This window comes from Aphelocoma coerulescens, chromosome 6 (assembly GCF_041296385.1).
Source record: "Aphelocoma coerulescens isolate FSJ_1873_10779 chromosome 6, UR_Acoe_1.0, whole genome shotgun sequence".
Classification (NCBI taxonomy): Eukaryota; Metazoa; Chordata; class Aves; order Passeriformes; family Corvidae; genus Aphelocoma; species Aphelocoma coerulescens.
In genome coordinates, this window is record NC_091020.1 from 18008108 (window position 1) to 18030461 (window position 22354).

Genomic DNA, 22354 nt, shown 5'->3' on the forward strand with positions numbered 1-22354 from the left:
CTCCCATCATTCAAGTTTACTGGCTGAAAAGGAGCTTTCCAGACCCACATAATGGAGTCACCCCATGCTGCCTGTAAAGCATTGCATGTGTTTCCTTAATTATAGGGTGCTCTTGGTTCTGCCTTGTGTTAGGCTCTTCAAAATCAGGTGGCACAGACATGACCTGTATTCTGGGCTAGGTGCATGACTGGGTCTTTCAACACAGGTCAGTATCCCCCCCTCACCACCCTCTCTGTGCCCCAGCCAGTGAGACAGCAGATCTGCACTGTACCTGGGTCCTGAAGGATGGGATGGGATGTGTGGTAGTGCTGTGCCACAGGCAGCAAGAGCTGCACTATGAAAAAACCCCCATGTTCCCAGCAGCTCCTCACATAAGTCATGCTGCTTGTGCATGGGCAGAGGTATCTGCTGTATGGTCCCAGGAGTGCAACTGGATGCCTGGCTCTGGCATGTGGTCTTTCACTGAGGCCTCATTCCTTAGCGTTCCTGCTGCTTGGGAGCTCTGCAGATACTTCCCATCCATTGAACCCGCTGATTCTGTGCCACTGCTTTCATTTTGCTAGGGAGTAATAAAACACAACAGGCCCTAATAATACCAAATTCAGTCAAAGGATCAAACCCAGACCTCCAGTGATCTTCCAAGCAGCTGCTGCCCTCTTAGTGCCCTGTGCCAAGTTGCCATGATCAAGTAGGTGACATCTAGGGGCCATCTCTGCATATCTCACCTGGCTTGGCAACAACACCTGTATGAACATTAGAGTCCAAAGAAAACATCCTTCCTTGGGCCTACAGGTGTGAGAGTCATGTTGCTTCCTTGGGTAATGCCAGAAAAATAGCAACCCTCAGTACCCACTGAGAAGAGGCATCTCTTCTGAATTATGTATTCAGACCTGAGGAAGGACCAGGCTCAGGATATACATTCTTTTATAGTCTCATCACCAAGACAAGTGTGTCATCCCAGGGTTAAGCTCTGGGACCCTCCAGGGTACAATCACAGGCCTACAGTACCTGTGGTGCCTGGGACGACTGCTTGCGGGTGGCCAGTGGCAAGGTGGATACAGGGAACTCCCAGCTACTGTTATTGTCAGTTTTGCCTGTTTGGGTTTGTTTGTTTGGTTGGTTCTTAATCAGGCTTGGCTCAGGGCTAGCAGGCAGTGCAGGGCTTGTGGAAATACTGTGAAAGCAGAGGATTGCAGCCCCTGGTTTCCAAAACCACTACATTTACTGCTGTGTTTCACCCCGGTTTTTACAATGACATAGGGAAGAGGATGCTGTGCCCCCCGCGGGGCGCTCACGGGAGCTTCTGCTCTTTGGCCCTTCACCGAAACTGGGAGTGCTCCAGCCCCGAGCCAAGGCTGCCATCCGGCCCCTCTCCCCACGGCACTCGCACGGGGACCCCCTGGAACTGACCCGGGCTGCAGCAGCCTGAGGGGTCCAGCCGCTCCCCGTCCGCAGGGGCCGGCTCCTGGCAGCCTCCTCTTCTCACGACGGCGTCTAGGTCTGTTATTGCCGCTAAGCAGCAGAGGAGGACTCCTGGACTTGTCGGTGTTCCCAGGGCTACTGGGATAATAGGGCTGACGGTGGTTCCTAACAACGGGTAGTGCCACCCCTCTGATCGGTATCACCAGCTGAGCTGATATAAAAGAAACAGAGGATGCTCGCTCTCTGTGGGGAGCTGCTGGTGTGCCCTCTTCTGGCTGCTGAGGCAGACAAGCTCTTGGGCATTGATTATCTCTCTGCTAACTTTTAATTCCAGCCCGGGCAGGCAATCTTCACAATTCCAGTTAAAAGGTACTTCTGTCGGCAGTGAGCAGTCATGAATTTGTCTCACCTAAACAACAGAGCTGAGAGCCACTTTAAAGTATCAGAGGTGCATGAGCTGGAGACAGTGGGGAAGAAAGCTTGGGACAATCCTGTTTACAATGGCTCTCCCTCTACCTCCTTGAAAATTCAAACTATCTACAACCCCAAATCTATCCTGGAGAATCCCTATGAGAATTTTGAAGAGGTTGGGGATCCACTGCCCTGCCGGGAAGAACAGAGCAAAGCTGTGAATGGGAAGACAAGTCCTTTCTTCAAGTGCTGCTTCTACATCTTCAGAGGCATCCGAGGTAAGTCTCTGATATCTCATTAGAAGGGACTTATTAGCCCTCAGAGCAATGGTGTGGCAAGGAGGGGAGGAAGAGAAGGGATGCAGAAGGTAGAAGCCTCAGAGTGTCTGTGTAGCCCAGGGACATGTTCAACATGCAGTAGCATTACTTCAGAGATCATCTTTGGCTGACCTGAAAGGAGCCTCCTCGTTCTGTGTGCCTTGCTATAGCTTCATGGTCTGTCCTGTCACCTTTACTACAAGGCAAGAGACTCAGTGGTGTGCTCAAGGTCATGCAGTGAATCTGTTGGCAGAGCTTGGAGCAGACTATTCTGTCTTTGTGTGCATTTTCTAGATAGAGTGGTACTGGCCCCTGTGCTACAGTAGCATAAGAACTGATAGACATATCTACAAGAGAAAATCTAGCACTGCCAGGACTGAAATGTAAGGGATCACAGCAAGGTATCAAATAATGCTTTGCTAGAAGATAGCTGAAAGAAAGAGATACTGTTTTCCAGTTTAAAAGACAAAGGGAAATGAAATATTATGTAGGTTTATTCAGAGGCAAACAAAACCCTGGAGGCAAGATAAGTCTCCTGTCAGGATACAATCCTGGGTAAGGGCATTATTTGAACAGGTTCATATAGAAGGCATAAAATCCTAATATTTTTAAAAAAGGGAAGATAAAGAAAAGAAAAAAAAAAACAACAAACCAAAACAACATTTTCTTGCCACTGTGTCTTTTTTTTCTCACTTGGAAGGCAAGAACCTTTCTCAGAGCTGCACCCTCTAACAGTACGAGGGAGTGAATAACAATATAGCTTGGGCCTGAATTGCACAGCCCCTCTATGAACAATACTTTTATCATAGCCATTACAGTCTAACACTACTAATTCACATGGAATTCAGAGCAGAGGTTTAGAGATTTCTCCCGGCCAAGGAACAGTGCTGAGGGGGTTTGGTAGCTAATTACAGATTACTCTTAGGCAATCATTTACCTAGTTTACTCTGAAATGCTTTCTTTTATGCATCGTTTGAGGCTTAAAATGGAAAAACATATCCGCACTTCAACATCAAATTTCCATTTGTGAGTTGCCAGAGTTGAATTCGGAGTATGCAAATGATGATAACTGTCAGGACACCACAGCATTTTCTTCTTCTGACTGTTGCACCAGTGTGTCCTGCCACTAAGGGTGGTACATAGGGCTGTAGGAAATACCAAAGCTGGGAATCCAAAGGCCAGTGCAGACAGACCAAAGGTCTCTTTCAGCCTCACAGAAGTGGGGACATCTTGAAGAAGTTGCTTCCTTCCTTTTCATCTTTACTAGGTGCCCATTGTTTTTCATTGCCTCTCCATTGCTGGCTTTCCCCCTTCCCTTTCCATTTAATCACGTTGGTGTCTCACATGGAAAATAGAAGTTCTACATGTAAGTCAGTTAGACAATGACCGTTTGAGGGGTTGGTTTTTTTGCTTAAAAACCATTTCCTGGGATTACATGTCCATAGCTAGTGGTAATAAATGGATTATTAAGCTTTTGTCCTCATCAGCTATTGTGCTGGGTTAGAAATGAGTAGCTGTTGCTCCTAGTGCCACTGCTCAGGACTATTCCTCTCTAAGCAGTGTCCAAGCAACTCTGTGTCCTGGTTCCTGCCTGCCTCCTGCCACCTCAGGTGTTTCATGGCCAGCCTATGCACACTTTGCTGGGTACCTGGGCGCATGGTGGTTGATGAGGGACACCCAGCTTCCCGTTGCCTTTGGAAGAGGATCTCCAGCTGTACCTGAGACTGTGAGCTAGTCACTCACCTGCATCACAAATCTGGCTTAAAAGCACACTCAGAAGATAATGTAGGTGTTGCCAGTAATTCTTATCAGTCACTTGTTACTATCAGGAAGGTGAGACTTATAAATGAATTGCATTCATAACCTATTTTCTAGATTCTGTTATTTTTTCTTTGCTCAGATGTGTGAGTGCTGGATGGTCATTCAAGGTACCGTAAGGAAGACTGGATGTCTTCTAGCTTTGAGTCCTTCTACTCCAAATGCCATGTCCAAAACAGCTGCATCCCTAAGGGGGTAGGTGATGTCAAAGGAGACACAGATGGGGACATGCTTCATGTATCAGGTGATAGATTTCCCTGGCATGTTTCCTAAAGACATAGCTGAAAATAAACATCATCTGATACAGGATTACAACTACTGGACGCAATCTGAAAGGACTGGAGCAACCTCATGGTCCTCCAGATATCATTTTGGGCAAGTCTTTGAACCAAGTTCTCAAGAATATTTGAGTGTTGTTGAACGTAGGTGTTCCTGAGTACATTTCTGTTCTCAAAGTAAAGAAGGTCTGTACCTTTGCTCCAAATATATGGATAGTAAGGGTTCCCTGCTCATGGAAAAAAACCAAAACGAACTTGTTAAAAGCTTGTGATATAGTCATCTATGAGGATGAAGGTGGTCATTTAAAAGTGACCTGAAGAGATGGGCAAATTGTTTTCCCTTGTTTTTCTCCATTGTGAAGATTCCTGTAGATCACATGATACTTTCCCTTCCACAGGAGTTAATCCAGATCATCTCCAGGCTGTCATTTCGGTTGCTGGTCCAGAACAGGCTACTGGTTTGTCTGCCCCGAAGTGATGGCAGATGCTGCAACAGTCACTACAGTAGTTGATGGTGCAAAAAGCTCTCTAATCTCTTGAGATGTCAAAGAGCTATTAAAATGACAAGATAAATGCTAGAACATTTTTGCTTACTCCAGAGAAAAAAGAAGTTTGCCATCCGCCAGAGATGACTTCAAATGTGGGGCCTTTGATCAGCTTTGATCCTGGTTTGCAGGAAGATGGTTGTTGCATCCTACTGGGGATAGGAATCAGGGCTGAGCTCTCTAGGAGCTGCAGAAAGCAGCAAGACTATGGCTATTATTGACATGGCTTTCATCACTAGGCTTTCAATTGAAAGTTCTTATGCCTTTCAACTTCAGGAGCATTCCAGAAATCACAACAGAAAGCCATTACAAAAAGAACAAACAAATACACTAATGGCATCGGGTGGTTCATCAAACCCAAAATATCAAGGCTCCTTTTAAAAGAGGCGTTTCTCTCTTATTGACAACCCTGGTGACATTTAATGAGTTGTGTGAAGAAATAGGATCTTTAGCTGGTGCAATTGGTGTATTGGATTCAGCTAAGCTCAATTGTTAGATGTCCTGAAGATAATTTGGCTCTAAATGTTATGCTGAAAATATTGAGTTGGGTTATTTGATTGAGTCCTATGACCAACAAGAAAATTGAAAGAGTTTTTAGGTAATCAAAGGACAAATATTTGGGGCCTAATGGCTCAATATACACTAAAAGGAGTAATAGTTCCTAAAACTAACTGTTGTAAAACTAACACCAGATGCAGTTCTGCTATGGAAGACCTCTCAGAAGGTCAGCTGTTGGCACATGGGTGACTGAGATGAAATATTATGGTTTCAAGAGCATTTGTGACAAAGACTGAATTTCTGCAAAGAGTAAGCTGAAAAACAGTCAGGAGGAGATCAGGCTGTAATGAACACAAACAGAAAACTAAAGAGTGATTTAGCAAAATAAAAAGCCTGTATATTTCAGTGTTGGTTAGCCACAAAACTTTTATTCAGGCTGGAATGGTTCTTCTTAGGGGTATTTAGCACATTTTTATAGGTCAAATTTTGAAACAAAAAGTGGCTTGACCTTGAAAAGCCACAAAACTTCAACTCTCAACAGCATTCTTTTGGAACAGGACTACAGCTCCTCGTGTGGCCCCTGAGAGTGGCCATGAAAACTCTATAGTCCCTCCTTTATACCCAACAGGTCTGTGGGGCACTACGCTGACTGAGAACACAGCTGAAAACAGGGAGCTTTACGTGAAGACCACCCTGCGAGAGCTGCTGGTCTATGTTATGTTCTTGGTGGACATCTGTCTATGTAAGTAGCTCTCATATTTCATAGGCATCATTTCTGTGTGCAGCGTGAGGGGAATAATGTAAGATTTTATTACTAGTCTTCCTTGCTCTGCTGTAAGTGTTACATTTATTGTATGGGCACTCACAGCAACAAGAAGTTGTCATTAACCTACAGAATAGCTGCTGCACTGTAGGAACACAGAGTGCTGAGAATATTTCTCTGCCTGTTTTGAAGGATTTTTACTCCCCTGAACAACACTGTTTTGACATTCGTCCATGGAAAAAATTGCCAACTATCAGACAAGAACTAGAAAATACAGTGGTGTGAATTAGGTGATGGACTACTATGTAAGATTGTCACAGGGTGAAAAATTTAGAGGTTTTGGGCTTCTCTTTGTAGTAAATAGATAAGAGAAAAAAGCATCAAAATGGAGGATTGTTGTTGTTCTCCAAACCTTCTTCTTCTTCTACTACTCCATATTCTGCAGTAAAAGTAATTTGGGATGATTGGACAAAAAATTCCGCAGTTCCTGGCTGCATTACTGAATAATTGGTAGGAAAGTGAAAATAATATACATTTTTAGTAACCATTGGTTAAATTATCTTTAAAAGGCCGTCTAGATCTTGATAATTAGGCTTTCTCCTGCATTCTCTGCTCTGTGCTGTGTTGGGTCATGCTAGTGATTGTGTTTCTCTGATAAGACTTAATAAACAACTATCTAGCAGCAGTGAAGGCTGAAAGTCTCCGTTTGTCTCTGGAACTAACTCCTGGCAAGGACTTTAAAAACTCTCTCCCATCAGAAGAGATTTGATTTACGCCACAGGCTGTGGCACTGCACACAGAAGTAAAATTACTGAGTGCTAGCTGTTGTTGGTTAGACTTAAGCAGTATTTTCTGATTCACATTATCAGTTCTAGCCATTGACTCCACAGTCCTGGGAGAATCTGCCCAGGGTCTTTTCTCAGTTTCACAGCAAATGTTCAAGACCCGGAGAGCAGCTCTAGAAACTTCCTGGTCTCAAAGACACAGTCCAGGGAGATTTTCCCTTCTGAGACTGGATGGGTGGCTGAGGTGATAAAGCAGATGGCAGCTCACCCTGTTATTCTTGGGTGAATGAAATGTGTCCCTGTACTGAATGCTAATGCTAATATGGACTTTGTGTAGGTAGGACAATGGCTGTTTGGTTTTGCAAAGGTTCATTCGTTATCACAAATGAGCACCTGTGGCATGGGACAGTGAAGAGGGTTGTATTTCACAGACCCTATGGCAGGAGAGATGGACAGACAATACCACCCTAAGTTACTATCATGCTGGCCCAGGGAGACAGTGCTTCAGTTGTGAAAGAACCAAGACACGCACACAGACGTACATGTTATCGCACACTGACTCATCCAGGAGGTGTGAGGGGTTGTGTCTTGAATGTCAGGTGCTTTATTTTCCTGATGTCCTTTCAAGAGGAGGACATGTTCTCAGTGATTACCATGATGGATGTTTTCCTGAAGGAAGGAGCACTGGAGAGTTGAAACAACATGTTTGTGGAAGCTAGTTTGCACCTCTTAGGGTTTCTTGGTTGACAAAAACTTACCTGGAGCTTTTCACTCAGGAAAATAGGGTGGTCTTTGTGTCTTCATGACTTCACTTCAGAAATTCAAAATATGGATCATGGACTTTGTTCTGAGAAATAAAATTTCCCTCAGAAAATTTGTCTGAGAACAAAAACTGTTACCCAGGATGTTCAGTTGTATCCTCCAGTGGTCTTCTCTCACTACTTAACTCTTATATATATAGGTCAGTCTGACCGTTTAAACTCTGGAACACAGAGCAGATAAGTTTATGAATCCCTAAGAAAGCAGAAAGTCCTAAGATTTCTTCTCCTGTGCCTTGTTCAGCTTACTTGTGAAAATATAAGGTAGACAGAAAGTGAATATATAAATACATTTATATCAGGCTCAAATATTCAGGTATAAGGAAGGACCCTCCTCTTGTTCTCTTAGTGACATATGGAATGACAAGTTCCAATGCCTATTACTACACCAAAGTGATGTCTGAGCTCTTCCTGCAGACCTCTACAGACGGCCGTGTCTCCTTCCAGTCCATCGGCAGCATGGCTGACTTCTGGGTGGTGAGTACAAATCTGGCCTGCCATGGGGAACCCTGAAACTCAGCTAGACTGGGATATTCAGTTCCCTCTGAAGTACTATCTAGTGATTTCAGCAAGACATTTTGCTGCCACAGGCTTCTGCCAGCTACTAGCAATAGATACAGTAACATTTGCATGCAAAATATTCTCTGAATAAAAGTATAATTTATCCCTGAGCACTGTGTCCAGAATACTGGCTAGGCTAAGTGTTATGTGTGCCCAGAAGAGTCCACTTCCCAGTAAAACAGGTAGGACATAACAAAATAATTTTGGTGATATAAGTACTGGGCGAGAGAAACCAAGGGATTTACTTCAGGTTTCCTTGTGGTACAAGTGGCTTTGAATCCTACAGTTCAATGTCTTCAAGCTGGTGTCTTAATAATAGCCTATGTCCGTCATGGCATTTTGAGAACATCAAAATTAACCTGTCTGTAATTCATGCCTTGTCTTGTCTAATCTATAGATTCTTTAGAAAGAAGCGGGATTAAAATTTGCAGTGACTTTTATCAAAGAGAATAAAGAAGGGGAAAAACATCTGGGGTCTAACATATTTCTGTCAAAGAATGAGTGAAGGAATAATGAGGGCCACAGTGAAGGCCGTTGAGTTATTGCAACCACTTATCTCTGACAGCCACAAATTATTTGTTAATTAGATTTGTCTTTTTTCTGTCGTATTAAAACACTCCAGCAAACAATGGCACTATTGTTTCTCCCCCACCGTTTCCAGGATACTGGCACATGCACTTTTCATCATTCACAACTGGTGCCAAGGCAATTCTGAAACTTGTGGTGACTGAAGTAGAAGAGACAAAGAGACTTGTAGGGCTCTTGTCTCTTCATTAGCCATAGAAGGTGCTGCAAACACCTTACAGGCCTATGAGAAACCAACAATGACCCTGCTGCCCAGCATTCCTCCTCTACCACCAGTCCTGGTCTTTCTTCTCTTTAACACACATCCAACACAAATTTCTACTACTTTCCATCCTGGGGAGCAGAGAGGGGTGGGTCAGATCTTACTACCTCAATCCCAGACTAAGAAAATTCCTCTGATGCGTGAGCTATGAAGGAGTTGTTCTCCTCTCCCTCCTTTGCAGTATGCACAGGGTCCCCTGCTGGATAATCTTTACTGGACAAAGTGGTACAACAACGAGTCCCTGGCAGCGCACAGCACCCAGTCATACATCTATTACGAGAACTTGCTGCTGGGTGTCCCACGCATGAGACAATTGAAGGTGAAGAACAACTCCTGTGTGGTCCATGATGACTTCAAGGAGGAAATCTCTGGCTGTTATGATGTATACTCTGAAGAAAAAGAAGAAAGGGTCTCCTTTGGGCTCGTCAATGGAACAGCGTAAGTGCATCTAATCCAAATTAGTCTCTTCTAGTTCAAGTAAGAACTGCTGAGCTGCAGGATGCCAGGGGTGAGTGTCTCACATAAGGCTAGAATTCCCCTTGCAGTCAGAGGCAGCAAGTCCTTTTTGTCTATCAATTTGAGTGGATCAAGTGTCTCTTTGTGGAGAAGCACAACAGAATGAGTGGCACAACAGAATGAGTTTTCATGTTGGGAAAGCTGTGGAAAAATCCAGTGGAAAATTAGGAAGTTGTCGCCTATTTTTAAGAGAGTGAGGATAAATAAAGATCTTTGGGACCAGATCCACCAAATGGCAAGCTGGCATTCAGCTGGCAAGTTACTATTTGCTTTCCTCTGGGATTTCAGGAGCCAGAGAAAAGGGAGTGCATCCCTTTCATCTTGACAACCTACTTCTCTATAATAATGTGAGGTAGCTGCAGTTTAATAACTCTGCTCACTGCATTGATGCCTTTTCCTGGTCTTAAAATCAAGAGTCACACACGGTTAGAAGGGGAAAAGGGATTTTACCTTGGTATTTATTTTAAGGATCCTTAGGTGTACACGTCCAGGTCATATGCATCGAGATGCACCCTGCCGAGTCTATCTATGTCTCTCTCTTTCTTCTGTCTGATCCCCTCCCCAACATTGGGTATAACATTATAGGTTTTACTAATTAGCAGATCTATCAAAGATTCCCCAATGAGAGGCTCAAGTGAGCCCCCCTCCCCAAGGAACCTTCCCCTGGATGGTTCTATCTTGGTTTACAGAATGTGTTCTGGAGAGGACCTTGGGGTCTGGGGCACACTGATCTCTGGCTACGAAGCTTCTGAAATGTTTAGTCTCTTAGCTTGACAAACAAGTCCAAGGATGTAGGCAAAAAGCACTAGCAATACAAAAGTTGTAAAAAGGTATAACAGGGGTATAAAAGAAAAGGCAAAAATCTTCATGGCATCAGCATGAGTCTTGATCCATGAATGAGAAGCTGTTATTCATTAGGAAATATGAGCACAAGAGCATTCTAAGCAGACGGTTGCGTGTGATGTGGCAGAAGGCAATAGAGTGGATCCTGAGAGTAACCTCCATGAAAACAAGACCAATATAGCCAACAAACCTCTGAATTTTCCCTCCATAGTATTGCAAATCATGTTGCATCACTGCTGGGAAGCACTAAACGATAAAACTAACACTAGTGGAGAAATTGTGTGGGGTCAGATCTGGAATAGGAATTAAGTGCCAATTCTTTAATTAAAAACTGCTCTGCCCCTTGAAGATATAGTCTAATTGCTCCTGGGTACAAGGCCATATCCAAGCCTGGGCCAGTGAAGCCTTTGCTTGTGGTTTGTCTGTTGCAGGTGGAGGTACCATTCTGAGGAGGAGCTGGGTGGTTCATCTCACTGGGGAAAACTAACTAGTTACAGTGGGGGAGGATACTACATAGACCTCAAGATGACCAGAGAAGAGAGTGCTGAAGCCCTGCAAGTCTTGAAGGAGAAACTGTGGCTGGATCGGGGAACACGAGTTGTCTTCATTGATTTCTCTGTGTATAATGCAAATATCAATCTGTTCTGTGTTCTGAGGTAAGCTGAGTCACGATGGAAATTCTTCAGCCTCTTGCATCTTCCTCAATGCCATTGCTTCTTAAAATGCAAATATTTTATTATGGTCCACCAGTGGGGTGGGTCTGAGTGATGTCAGTAGAAATTGTATGGATTAGTCTTGCTCTTCCTGAAATAACCAGTCATACTTCTCATCACCTTTCACCCTTTCCTATCAGAGGCAGTGAAGCAGCAGGGATATGGCTGCCTAAACACCCACACAACTCTCACACTCATGGTCTAGTGGATAGCTCATGCTCAAGTTTGATGCCTCTCAAAATTATCTCTGAGCCTCCATCCCCTAGTTTGTAATTGTTTCCTTGTCCCCTTCAAGGTTAGTGGTTGAGTTTCCAGCCACTGGTGGTGCCATTCCCTCCTGGCAGATCCGGACAGTGAAGCTTATACGATATGTCAGCGCATGGGACTTCTTCATTGTTGCCTGTGAAATTGTATTCTGTGTCTTTATCTTCTACTATGTGGTGGAAGAGGCTTTGGAGCTCCGTATCCACAAGCTTCAGTACTTCACCAGCATCTGGAACATCCTGGATGTGGTTGTCATTCTGGTGAGGATCCTTGCACGCTTTTTTGGGGGAGCAATGGCAGAGATATAAGAGCCAAAATAAATGAAGGAATGTGAAAATTAGTCTAGCTAAGACAAGAGCTGGCACATGTTTTGCTCTAATACTAAAATGAACTGCAGAGCACATGGACACACGCTCTTGTGTCTGGAAGAACTGCTAGGAGAAAATTCTTTCTTAGAGATGCCAAAGAGATGGTGAAGTCGGGGCATCATTCAGCGCATCAAGACTGTATTTCCATAGCCCACCACTAGACTGCAGCTCTGAAGTGGGATTCCGATGAGTTCTGTGGCATTTTAATTTCCATGGAAAGCATGGGAACAGTAGTCACTGCAGACTATTCCTCTTCCTCTTTGCAGCTCTCCATTGTCGCTATTGGGTTTCACATCTTTCGCACCACTGAGGTGAACAGGCTGCTGGGAGAGCTGCTGAAACACCCCAACACCTACGCAGACTTTGAGTTCCTGGCATTCTGGCAGACACAGTACAACAATATGAATGCAGTCAACTTATTCTTTGCCTGGATCAAGGTATTGTAGGGGGTGTGGGAGGTGCCAGGTGTCCAATCAGGCCTCTTCTTCTGGAGAGCTTGAGGGTTGTCTCTTCTATCCCTCTGAGTAAATGAGTGTAACAGCTATACAAGAGAGGATTTTCCTCAAAGTCATATGCTCTGTTTTGCAGTAAATTTGGGCAACTTTTCACCCTGCATTCTGAGGTCAGTTATTTGGAGATAACAGTCAGGAATATGAGCTCAGACACTGTGGTGTAAAAGCGGTTTTAGAAAATCCTGAGTACCATGTAACTTAGTCCACCCTGTACTATTTTGGTATTCTTGAGGATAATCTTGCAAACCATGTTTTTTTCATGATGGTCACTCGAGAGCTGGAAATTACTCATCTGTTGACATGGACTTTGCATTTCAACTAAAGCATCTTGGTGTGGTGGAAAGCCAGCAAGGGGCTCCTCATTAGCCTTCGGACATTTGTCCTTCTAGCAGTCCCTGTTTATATTTTCCTTTGACAGAGGGAACAGTCATACGTTTACAAACCCAGAGGAGGATGGTGGCACACCTGGGACAAATATCCTGAAGAATAAGCCACCATTCCCTAGCCAACTTTCTTCTCAGTGCTTTGGTCCTATAGCGAGCTTGTCTTAGTAAGCATGTGCATACATGAAAAAGACTGACCTAGCTCATGTTTTGGCCTAACTTTGTCCCCATTCTTCCATCCTGCAGATATTCAAGTACATTAGCTTTAACAAAACAATGACCCAGCTCTCCTCCACACTGGCACGTTGTGCTAAGGACATCCTGGGCTTTGCCATTATGTTCTTCATTGTCTTCTTTGCCTATGCCCAGCTGGGTTACCTTCTTTTTGGGACACAGGTGGAAAACTTCAGTACCTTTGTTAAATGCATGTAAGTGTGTAAGTTAGTACATGTTTCCATAATTTTATCAAAATAATTTTAACTGCTTTCCACTCTTCCCGCCAGTTGCAAATCTCAGTGTCAATCAGACACCTGTTGTATCTCATCGTAATAAAGCCACAATGGTTGATAAGTTGCTCACAGCCTTCTGGCTGTGACATCTTCATGGACAAAAGAATACAACGAGAAAAATGAGGGCTACAGGCAGATTTCTGTTTGTCTGGTGTTTATCAGTGAGGACAAAAGATATGGTGGATATTGGTAAATATCTGTTTCCAGAGAAGTCCCACAGATAATGATCAATGTATCTGAGATGGAGGATGACCAGTGGGTGGATGAGCACACACACACAGAAGGGAGTGTTGGGGAAGTGTGTTAAAGTCCCATCTCAGACAATCCTGCAGTCTATGGGCCTGCTCAAGCAATGTGTGATGTTAATGGAGGTATCTGCTACAGCAGTGGTTTTCAGCTTGTGTTTCACAGACCTCTGGGCATCCAGGTCCTGCCTTTGAGGGGTCTGCAAGAGAAAATGGAGACAAAGAAGCTTAGGATCAATAGACTTAAACTTCCTTCATTATAGGGGCTATGAACTACAAGTTGAAGAGCACTGTCCAGTTCTAACATCCCTCCAGAGTCTCACAAACTCTCAGCAGGAGATGTCTCTGTTGAGTCAAATGCCTTTAATAAGGGAAATTCAGGTTGTTTTGGTTTTGATTCCTGTTTATACCAAAGCACACTTTGGACGACCTGAATTTGTGTGGAAACCGTGTTTTATTTTCCTCTAGCTCTAACCAGATCAGCTCTGGTTTGTGCCTGTGCCCATCTGGGCTGCAGGCAGGTTCAGGTTCACCTCAGGACTGTCTGAAGGTGTAGGATAAGTGCATGTGCCTTTGTGTGATCCTGTGCTCTTTCTTTCTCCCAGTTTCACCCAGTTTCGGATCATTCTTGGTGATTTTGACTACAACTCCATTGACAATGCCAACAGGGTCCTTGGGCCTATTTACTTTGTCACCTATGTGTTCTTTGTTTTCTTTGTGCTCCTGGTAAGCAACCAAGTCCTCCTTGTCCCTGTATTGAGAGCAGTGCTTGAGAGACCCCTCCTGACAATCCCTGGGTTAGGTGCAGTGCAAATGCTTAGAAAAGGAGTTTCTGGTTGCAGTGCAAATAGCCCACAGTAGGCAAAGAGTGTGTCACTACGACTGGGGATTTGATTATTAGGGTGATTAAGGGCCAATATCTGTTAAGATGAAGACTGAAACTGACTGGCTTCCTAGGCAATGGATGCAGAGGGATGCTCATAATAACCAAGTTAAACACCCAGTGTCAGGAGTCCAAATGTAACCTAAGACTTTGCAAGAGAAGCTACCAAAGGTAGTATTTGATGTGGGAACAAATGTACTTCCAGCCACTGCTTTAACTGCAAAAACTTAAGAAAGCACGGTGTGGTTGAAGCAGGCCTTCTCTTCACCCTCTTTAATTTGCCCAAGAGATACCCCATGGGGAAACAGCTCCTGATTTAACCAAGTCCTGCACATCTGTGCCTGTTTCTTGCTGCTTCTGCTGTTGGAGCAGGCAAGATGTCTCATGCATATTCATCTCACTTCTTCACCTTTTTCTAGAACATGTTTCTAGCCATCATCAATGACACCTACTCAGAAGTCAAGGAGGAGCTTTCGAGCCAGAAGGATGAGCTGCAGCTCTCTGACATCTTGAAGCAGGTAATGAATAGTGAAAGCCATGCTGCTTTCTAGCTAAATCATGAAGCATATTTTGGAAGTCCCTGACCTAAGCGGAATTTACTAGAGAGAAACAACTCTAGACCCCCCTTCTTTCCATGCCCAAGAGTCACAGTTCCTTTCTGGGATAAATCAAGCTTCCAGACCCTTTGGCAATGAGAAGATGAGCAAGCAGGTCTTGGAGGGATCCTGTTACTTGATGTAGTGCTTCTGAGAGACTTTTCTTCCCAGGATGGTCTCTAGACAAAGTCTTTCATAGAATGTACTTTGATCAATAACATGGCAAGCCTTACTTTGCTAAGCTGAGCCTGTTACAGTGGCACAAATCTGGCTCTCCCATGGGAAAATTCCAGAAAAGTTCCTGGTAGGTCACAATTCTGCTGTGGGACCAATATTCTGGAAAGAACAGTATTTGAGACATTATCTTAAACAGTAGCTGTGCTGGAAAATCAGATAAAGGAAGAATTGGGACAAGAAAATCAGAGGGTTAGCGTGTTGGTGTCACTCTGAAGGCACGAATCTAGTTTAGAGATGAGGTTCATACAGCAGTGTTTAATTTTTGCTTGTGGAAAGCTCAAAAACCGCTGGTATTACTCAGCATATGCTCACCTGTATTGCATTGCCTGCTCTGCTCTACTTTTCACTGTTCTTTGTGCATGGTTCTGTGTGTATCTTTGGTAACAGAGCTACAACCGGACACTCACAAGGCTGAAACTGAAGAAGGAGCAGATTTCCGATGTGCAGAAAGCCCTGCAGAACAGAACAAAACAACTAGACTTTGAAGAATTCAAGAACAGCTTGAAGGAGTAAGTGAGTCAGTTTGAGGGATGCCCACTTAGTCCTTTCTCTTAGTAATGCAGGTAATTTAAATTTTCTGCTTTTCAAGACAAGGAGGGCAGTTAGCTCAGATCTGGGCAATTTAAGACTTAAAAAAAAAAAAAAAAATTATCTTTCCTCAAATGTTTCATCTCCTGTTCTAAATAGGTTTGTTTAACTATTTCTTGCCCATTTGGGATGTTTAGGTTTGCCACTGGCAAGAGGAAACAATACACTGATTTCAAAATTCTCACTCTGTTAGAGCTTAACAGTGTAATTCTATGCTTTGAGCTTTCTCTTTCTATTCTTTTGCAGACTGGGCCATGCAGACCATGAGATCACAGCAGCTTTCTCCAGATTTGACAAAGATGGCAATCACATCCTTGACGAAGAGGAGCAACAGCAGATGAAGCATGACCTAGAGGCAAAAAGGGTAAAAAAAAAAGGGCAAGGAAAAAAAATCTTCTGTTTGGTAGAGATCACTCCAAAGTGGCCTGAGGAATCTTTGGGTTTATGGTATAAACTAAGCAGGCAAGTAAAATATAGTTCCAACTCTACCTGGAAACAGATGAGTATATCACTGCCTGTGAAGCTCTGTGTTATTCACAGTAAAGCTGACCACAGAGTCAGTATCCATATTTGCAGGAGTTTCTTTGTTTTCCAGGTTGCTCTGAATACAGAGATTGAAATTTTGGGGAAATCCTATGGTGACAACAACCTGGATGAGAATCTGGCCTACATGGAAGCAAGGAATAACCACACCAATAAGGCCATCTGGGTCTCCAAAGAAGAGTTCCAAGTGTATGTTTGTGCTGTCAGTAGTTTAACCCCCCTGCAAATGAGGGGTCCAATTTCCTGCTGTTTCCTTCCCTGATGTAACTCTTTACAGTGGTGCTGAGCAGTTTCAGTAAGATCTTGTCCCTTTTATCTTGCACGTGTGTAAATAAGCAGGTAACCGGTACAGTTCTAGTTATGTAGTTTGCTTGTTCCTGTAAAAGATTGAAATTTTGCTTTCTGCCTCTTGAATAACCTCTGCACCTGTCATGTGGCCACAGGCAATATGCTGTCCTGTTTCAGGTCAGATAACTGGGCCAGGGAAAGCTGATACCTTTACAAAAGGTCCTGTAGCAATAAATATCCTTGATTTGTAGCCTAGTTGGCCTTTATCCTCCAGGTCCAAGAATAATACTTGGCTATTTCTTCCATAGGAGAAGCACGGGATAAATACAGCACAGAGAATCAGGATATCCTGATTCTGCTATTGAGAAACACTAAGCAAACCACATAGGGCCATATCAGAGAGGCAGGTGCAGTATTTAATGGTGGTATTATACCGTGTCTGGGCTGGGACCCATCCTAAGCAGAACCACTGATTACAGACAAAAACACAGTGTAGCAGGTAGTTATCTCATCAGTGGGTGTGAATCAGTTATCTGATGGGGAGCTTTCACTTCTATTTCAGGTCTCTGGGACATGTCTGCTGCAAATCCTACTAATCATCACAAGAAAAACCTTACAAATGCTCTCCATGTTTCCCTCAGCCTCCTGCATCGTGTGCTGCAGCTGGAACAGTCCATAAACAGCATTGACTCCAAGATTGATGCTGTGGTGAACAAGCTCGATGTGCCAGGAAGAAAAGAGCTGAAGAGGAAGGATCTGTTGGGCAAACCACTGGGTGATGTTAGCAAGGTTGGTAGCTCTCCACCACGCATTTGAACCAGCTTCAGATCAGGCGACCAGCCCTGCTGGGTGAAAGGGCCTGGTATCATCTTTGCTTTTCCAATCCTCATTGACATAAGACAAAAAGGCCTGGGCAGGGCAGGGTCAGCATTCTGTATGATAAGTCTTTTCTGTTCAAGCAAAATGACACAAAACCTCTTGCTTTCGTGTCCCCTCAGTTAACCATGGTACATTTAAACATACCTTCTGGCTCCTTGGAGGCCAACCTTAATCCTGTGGCAGTGGATAAAATTCGCCTGTCTTCAGTTGCTTTGTAACTTTGTTCATCCTCAGACATTAAAATGATCAAACTGTCCTTTCCAGCAAGAGCAGCTCATGGCTGTCATGGACTGTGATCTTAACATCTTGCCTGTGGATTATTTATCACACATAGGGTGGAAGGTTGTCAGCTGTGTGCTTATAGCATCTCCCTGCAGAATTCTGACTTTTGCCAAAGACTGCCTACATTGAGTCAGCCAGAGTATTTTGGCTCTTCAGCTTTAAAGTCAAAGGCATCAATGCATGTGGAAGCCATGTCACTACTTCATGTTTTTGTGGCTTCAATAATGAGAAGAGCCAAACAGCACAAAGACCTAGCAGAGTCAGAAAAAAAGCCTCCCTTTTGCAGAGTAGTCTTGTGATCCCTTCCCATCTGAAAGAGTGTTTTGGGAGGCCCTCCTTCTCATGTGAACATGCCCAAAATCTTATGCAAGTGTTTGCTTGCAGGTTTGCTTCACCACAGCATTTCTGTGAATGTGCTCAAAAGGATGAAAAGGGATGAATCTCTCCTTGCTTGTCTAAAGCTTGAAAGTGCATTCATCAGTGTATTGCAGCAAACAGTGTATTGGGTCTCTAATAGACAGGCAGGCTTGTTCTAATTTCTGAAAGAATGTGGGAAGATATTTTAGTATCATGCACACCTTGCCTCTCTCCTGTTGCTAGACTTCTTGGTAGCTTGCTAACATTGCAGGTCACACTTTCTTCTTGCTCACAGGAGGAAGAAGCCAGACAGGAAAAGCTGCACCCCCAGAGCCTAGACCAGATGGGGAAAGAAGAAGCAGAAATTTGGGGGATGGAACACACACAGATAAACAACTTGAGTGGTAACTCTTCCCAAAAGGAGGTCTATCACATCTTGCCCAAGTTAAGTGTGCTGAGGTCTCAAGTGCCCAAGAACCTCTAGCCACAGTCTGATGTGCACTCCTACAGCAGTGCTCAACAGCCCAGTGCTCCCAGTCTGGCTGCCATGGTGTACCAAGTCACTGTCAGCTGTTCCCCCGCTGTTAGGATAATCCAGACAGCTGGACACAGACACCACTATTGCCAGGAACTCTTAATGTGAAAAATCAGGGATGCTTTTCTTCAGTGTAATAATGTATCATGCCACAGAGCTAGAACTTCTGCCCCCCTTCACCTTCTCCCCTGCCCCTATATCTTGGGAAGAGATGAAATTTAGAGCTAGGTGATGTATTAGATTTCTGCCTCTGAACAGGCTGGCACAACATCTTTTATCTAGCCTTCCCCAAAAAGTAGGGACCCCAAAACTCTGAACATTTGAGTCCAGAATGGCATATTGCAACTTGTTCCCAACACACAATGGTCTGCAGGAAGAAGATGTGGCTGTCATGTAAAGAAAGCAGAGTATAATCACCAGTGTGAAACAGGAAGAAGAAATGTAGTTGTTTCCACCTGGTTACAGCCAGTTTTATTCTGTTGTAGTTTGTTCCCAGATTACCTTGGTAACCCTCTCTGTACCTGAGATTCAGGTGTTGAGGAAAGAGGTTACTAGCGTGTAACTCTGGATAACCACAATGAGAGTTGACTGCCAGTGTAACTGGGAGAAGTCCTGAAATATTCTAAAATGAAAAGCAGTTGGTACTGGTGGAGTCCTAGGTCTGAGTGTCAGGGAACAAACTTCTGGTTACATGATTTCTAACACAGCCGTTGACACTAAGAAATCTTTGTCATTTACTTTCACACTCCTTAAATTGCATCTCAAGGTTCTTGCACATTGCAAGCTAGCACCATATTTACGAAATTTGATGCTGCTTCTTTTTGTCAAGGAAACAAATTTTCAGTTGTGGGTGCTGACATCATTTGCATTAAAGAATATTGTGAAAATGAGCTGAATATCAGTTTTTCAACCACATGTAAAACACTTCCAAGCATTTTTCTGTTTGCTGAGGTTTCTCTTTCCTTGTAATTGGGGCAGACTACTGCTGCTATTACAGGGCCACTATAAATATATTTCAAATACCTTAATCACTGGTATTCCGCAATAGTTAGCTTCAAATAGGCTCCGTAGGCTTAAAGCCAATAGAAATGTGAGCTGTACCAGACCACTGCTAACAGCTCTCATTAGTGCTACACTGTTTAGTGTGCTGTGCAGTGATAGGTTTAGTGGGGACCTTGTGCAGGGGCATCTTGTATTGTCACCTTTTTTAAGATGGATGTGTCACTGCATTCTGGGGAAAGCCTCTCTGGCAGTGTCTGAAGGACCTCAGGATGAGCCCTGTCCTCAGATGGCCCAAGTTTCAGGGCTGTCACCACCACAAGATAGTCTTATTAAATTGAAGCAGAGGGTCTTCAACTACAAGGGCCCAGTGGGGGCTGTGAGAAGGAGCTTGTTGCCCCACCCACAGGGAGCTTAGATTTCAGACAGGAGCTGTGGAGGCAGGAACTGCAGGGTCTCATGACTCACTTTCCATCATCAGCTGATCCTGCTGTTGGGGACAAGACTTACCTGTGAGATGTTGCCATGGTTCTTGACTCCCAGTTCCACTGAATTCGGAAGTGAGCAAAACTTCTTACCTTTAGCTTTACTAGCTGAAAATAGAACAATGGTGTTACTTCCTCCTCCTCTCTGCATTGAAGCTATTATCTTATTCAGAAGAAAACAGCCTATGTCAGGAGAACTTCCTGACATAGGCTTTTTTTCCCTCCAAATTTAATTAAACAGAAAATTCATATGCTAAATCATAATTGAACAGGGGAGCTATGTGCTGTATAACGGGCTCAAAGACTGCACACAGCCCTTTGTAATTAACTCATCAGGTCTTCTCTGTTCTGAAAGGCACAGAGGAATGTTCTTATAAATTCATTTGCAAGACCTTGTTTTAGATCCTGGCTCAAGAGCAGACTATGAGTACCAAGGTATAATTGCAAAGTAAAAAAAAAATAAATAAAAAAAATTGCTCTTCTTTTGAGGTCTCTGATAAGAGTGTCTGCCTTTTCCATGGACCCAAATTACTGGATGAGGTTCTGAGTCTGTATTACTGCACAGCTATCAAATGCTTGGGATGCTGATCTGTGAGGAACTAAGTCTGGCACTTTGGGAGAGATCCAAGCAGCAACTGTCTGCTTCAGGTGGTTGAACCTGTGCCAGTAGTCAGTGTAAGACATGTTGCTGGCTGAGGCTGAGCTCCTTAACCTAGCAATAACTACCATGAGGGTAACAGGATCCTGAAATCAGGTTCTGCCAAGAAAATGAAGGTAAAACTTATTATCTGTAAAGCTTGGCTTTACAAAGCCTCAGATTTCTCACAAGGGAGAGTGTTGTTTAGATGTGTTCAACAGAGAAGGTGACTCAGGGCCTCCCTTTTTGCATTGCCCAGTGTTTCTGTTCCCCTTCTGAGCTGTGCCATACCCCAGGACCAGCCCCACAGATTACCTCCCACTGAGGGAGAGATGCTGCAGCCACAGCAGCACAGTGTAAGAGCCCTGCCGGTCACCACACACCAGAAGATAACCTCCACTCCCCTGCTCCTTTCTGCACAGGGACTCCCATAACTGTCAGGGAAGGCAGATGAAGTGCAGAGGTGTGACAGCTGAACTCAGATCCCCGGGACAGTGACCAACAGCCTTAGGCAACCAGCTCCCAGGCACTGAGTCTGCTCTTTAGGGCAGTAGGAGGAACAAAATGGTGATATTCATGTGCAGTGTTTGTTCATGCCTGAAACTTGAGAAACCAATTTTCCCCTGCAAAGGGAGAGCATGAGAGCTTCCACAGGGCCATTGCTGCGAGAGATGTCTGCCTCTCACCCTGCCTGTCTCTGGTAAATGCAGGAGACTCTAGCCTAGCTTGCCAGGTCTCTCCCTTTCTCTCTGGCAAGAACAGCCTGACAGCTTTCTCTCCCTTGGACTTGGGTGACAGCAGTCAGCCTGCCATGTTGAGGAGCCCTAAACTAGCTCTGGCTGGGATCAGACAAGACCTGCAGGCTATAATGGTCTCCCAGGTCAGCTTCTTTCCCCCTTCCTGGCAGAAAGACCACTTCCCCCTGTGCAGGAATTTTAGCAGTGCTAGTGCTTCTCAGTGTAAAACAAATTCTGTTACTGGCATGTGCCTGTGCCTGCATTAATCTCTTCTCTCTTTCTTGTACATCTTCATGCCACTGTGCCTCGTCTGTTCTATGTCCATGTTGTCATGCATATGTGTCCTAGAGGAGAGCAAGGAAATTACTTGTCCCCAGCATTTGCTTTTGTGTAATTGTCAATTGTGTTTTCAAGCTGGACGAGAAATAACAAATACGCCAAATGGTAAATTCATACAGCTTCTCTTTTCAGATAAGTGTTGTCAGGCCTCCCATCAGGAGCAGATATTACTTATATTACTTAGATTACTGATATTACTTAGATGATATATGTCTGATGGGGAAAATAAAGTATTTTCTTCCTCAAAAAAAGGTGCATAGTTGTGTTTTGTTTCAATCTGCAGAGCCTTCCAAACTGCACTGTGCCAGCTGTGCCTTAAAGTGGTTAAAATCTTTGGGAAGAGGTTTGGAAAAGCATAAAGTGCTTTGAAGAGATATCACCAGTTATCACTGTTATTTATGTTGGCAGTCGCAGTGGATGCTGTCTGAGGCCCACTCTGGCAGGTGCTGTCTGTGCTCCTGACTCAGAGCCAAGGGGGATGGAAGCGGTGTCCTAGCCATGATTTCAAAGTCCAAGTGAGGCACAGAGAGATTCATAGGTGTGTTCAGGAAGG

General features: G+C 44.1%; 1 protein-coding gene across 2 annotated transcripts; it reads left to right on the forward strand.

Moving 5' to 3' along the window:
• Positions 1 to 1586: 1586 nt before the first annotated feature.
• PKD2L1 (polycystin 2 like 1, transient receptor potential cation channel) lies at positions 1587 to 21942 on the forward strand. 2 transcript variants are annotated; one of them, XM_069019521.1, is made up of 15 exons: positions 1587 to 2111; positions 5918 to 6031; positions 8005 to 8132; positions 9245 to 9501; positions 10854 to 11078; positions 11431 to 11659; positions 12034 to 12204; positions 12909 to 13090; positions 14022 to 14142; positions 14719 to 14817; positions 15520 to 15641; positions 15967 to 16084; positions 16316 to 16452; positions 17193 to 17340; positions 18365 to 21942. In XM_069019521.1, exons 1-15 carry the CDS (start codon positions 1817 to 1819, stop codon positions 18551 to 18553), a joined length of 2535 nt encoding a protein of 844 aa, XP_068875622.1. In that variant the 5' UTR covers positions 1587 to 1816; the 3' UTR covers positions 18554 to 21942. The 2 variants fall into 2 exon arrangements, with proteins under 2 accessions (XP_068875622.1, XP_068875623.1); XM_069019522.1 differs by lacking the exons at positions 17193 to 17340; positions 18365 to 21942 and adding an exon at positions 17114 to 17192.
• Positions 21943 to 22354: the final 412 nt, after the last annotated feature.

Coding starts and splice junctions, on each gene's coding strand:
- PKD2L1 (XM_069019521.1), top strand. CDS start 1,817: ATGAATTTGTCTCACCTAAACAACAGAGCTGAGAGCCACTTTAAAGTA. Junction 11,079..11,430: donor AATCTGTTCTGTGTTCTGAG/GTAAGCTGAGTC, acceptor GTCCCCTTCAAG/GTTAGTGGTTGAGTTTCCAG. Junction 16,085..16,315: donor ATGACCTAGAGGCAAAAAGG/GTAAAAAAAAAA, acceptor TTTGTTTTCCAG/GTTGCTCTGAATACAGAGAT.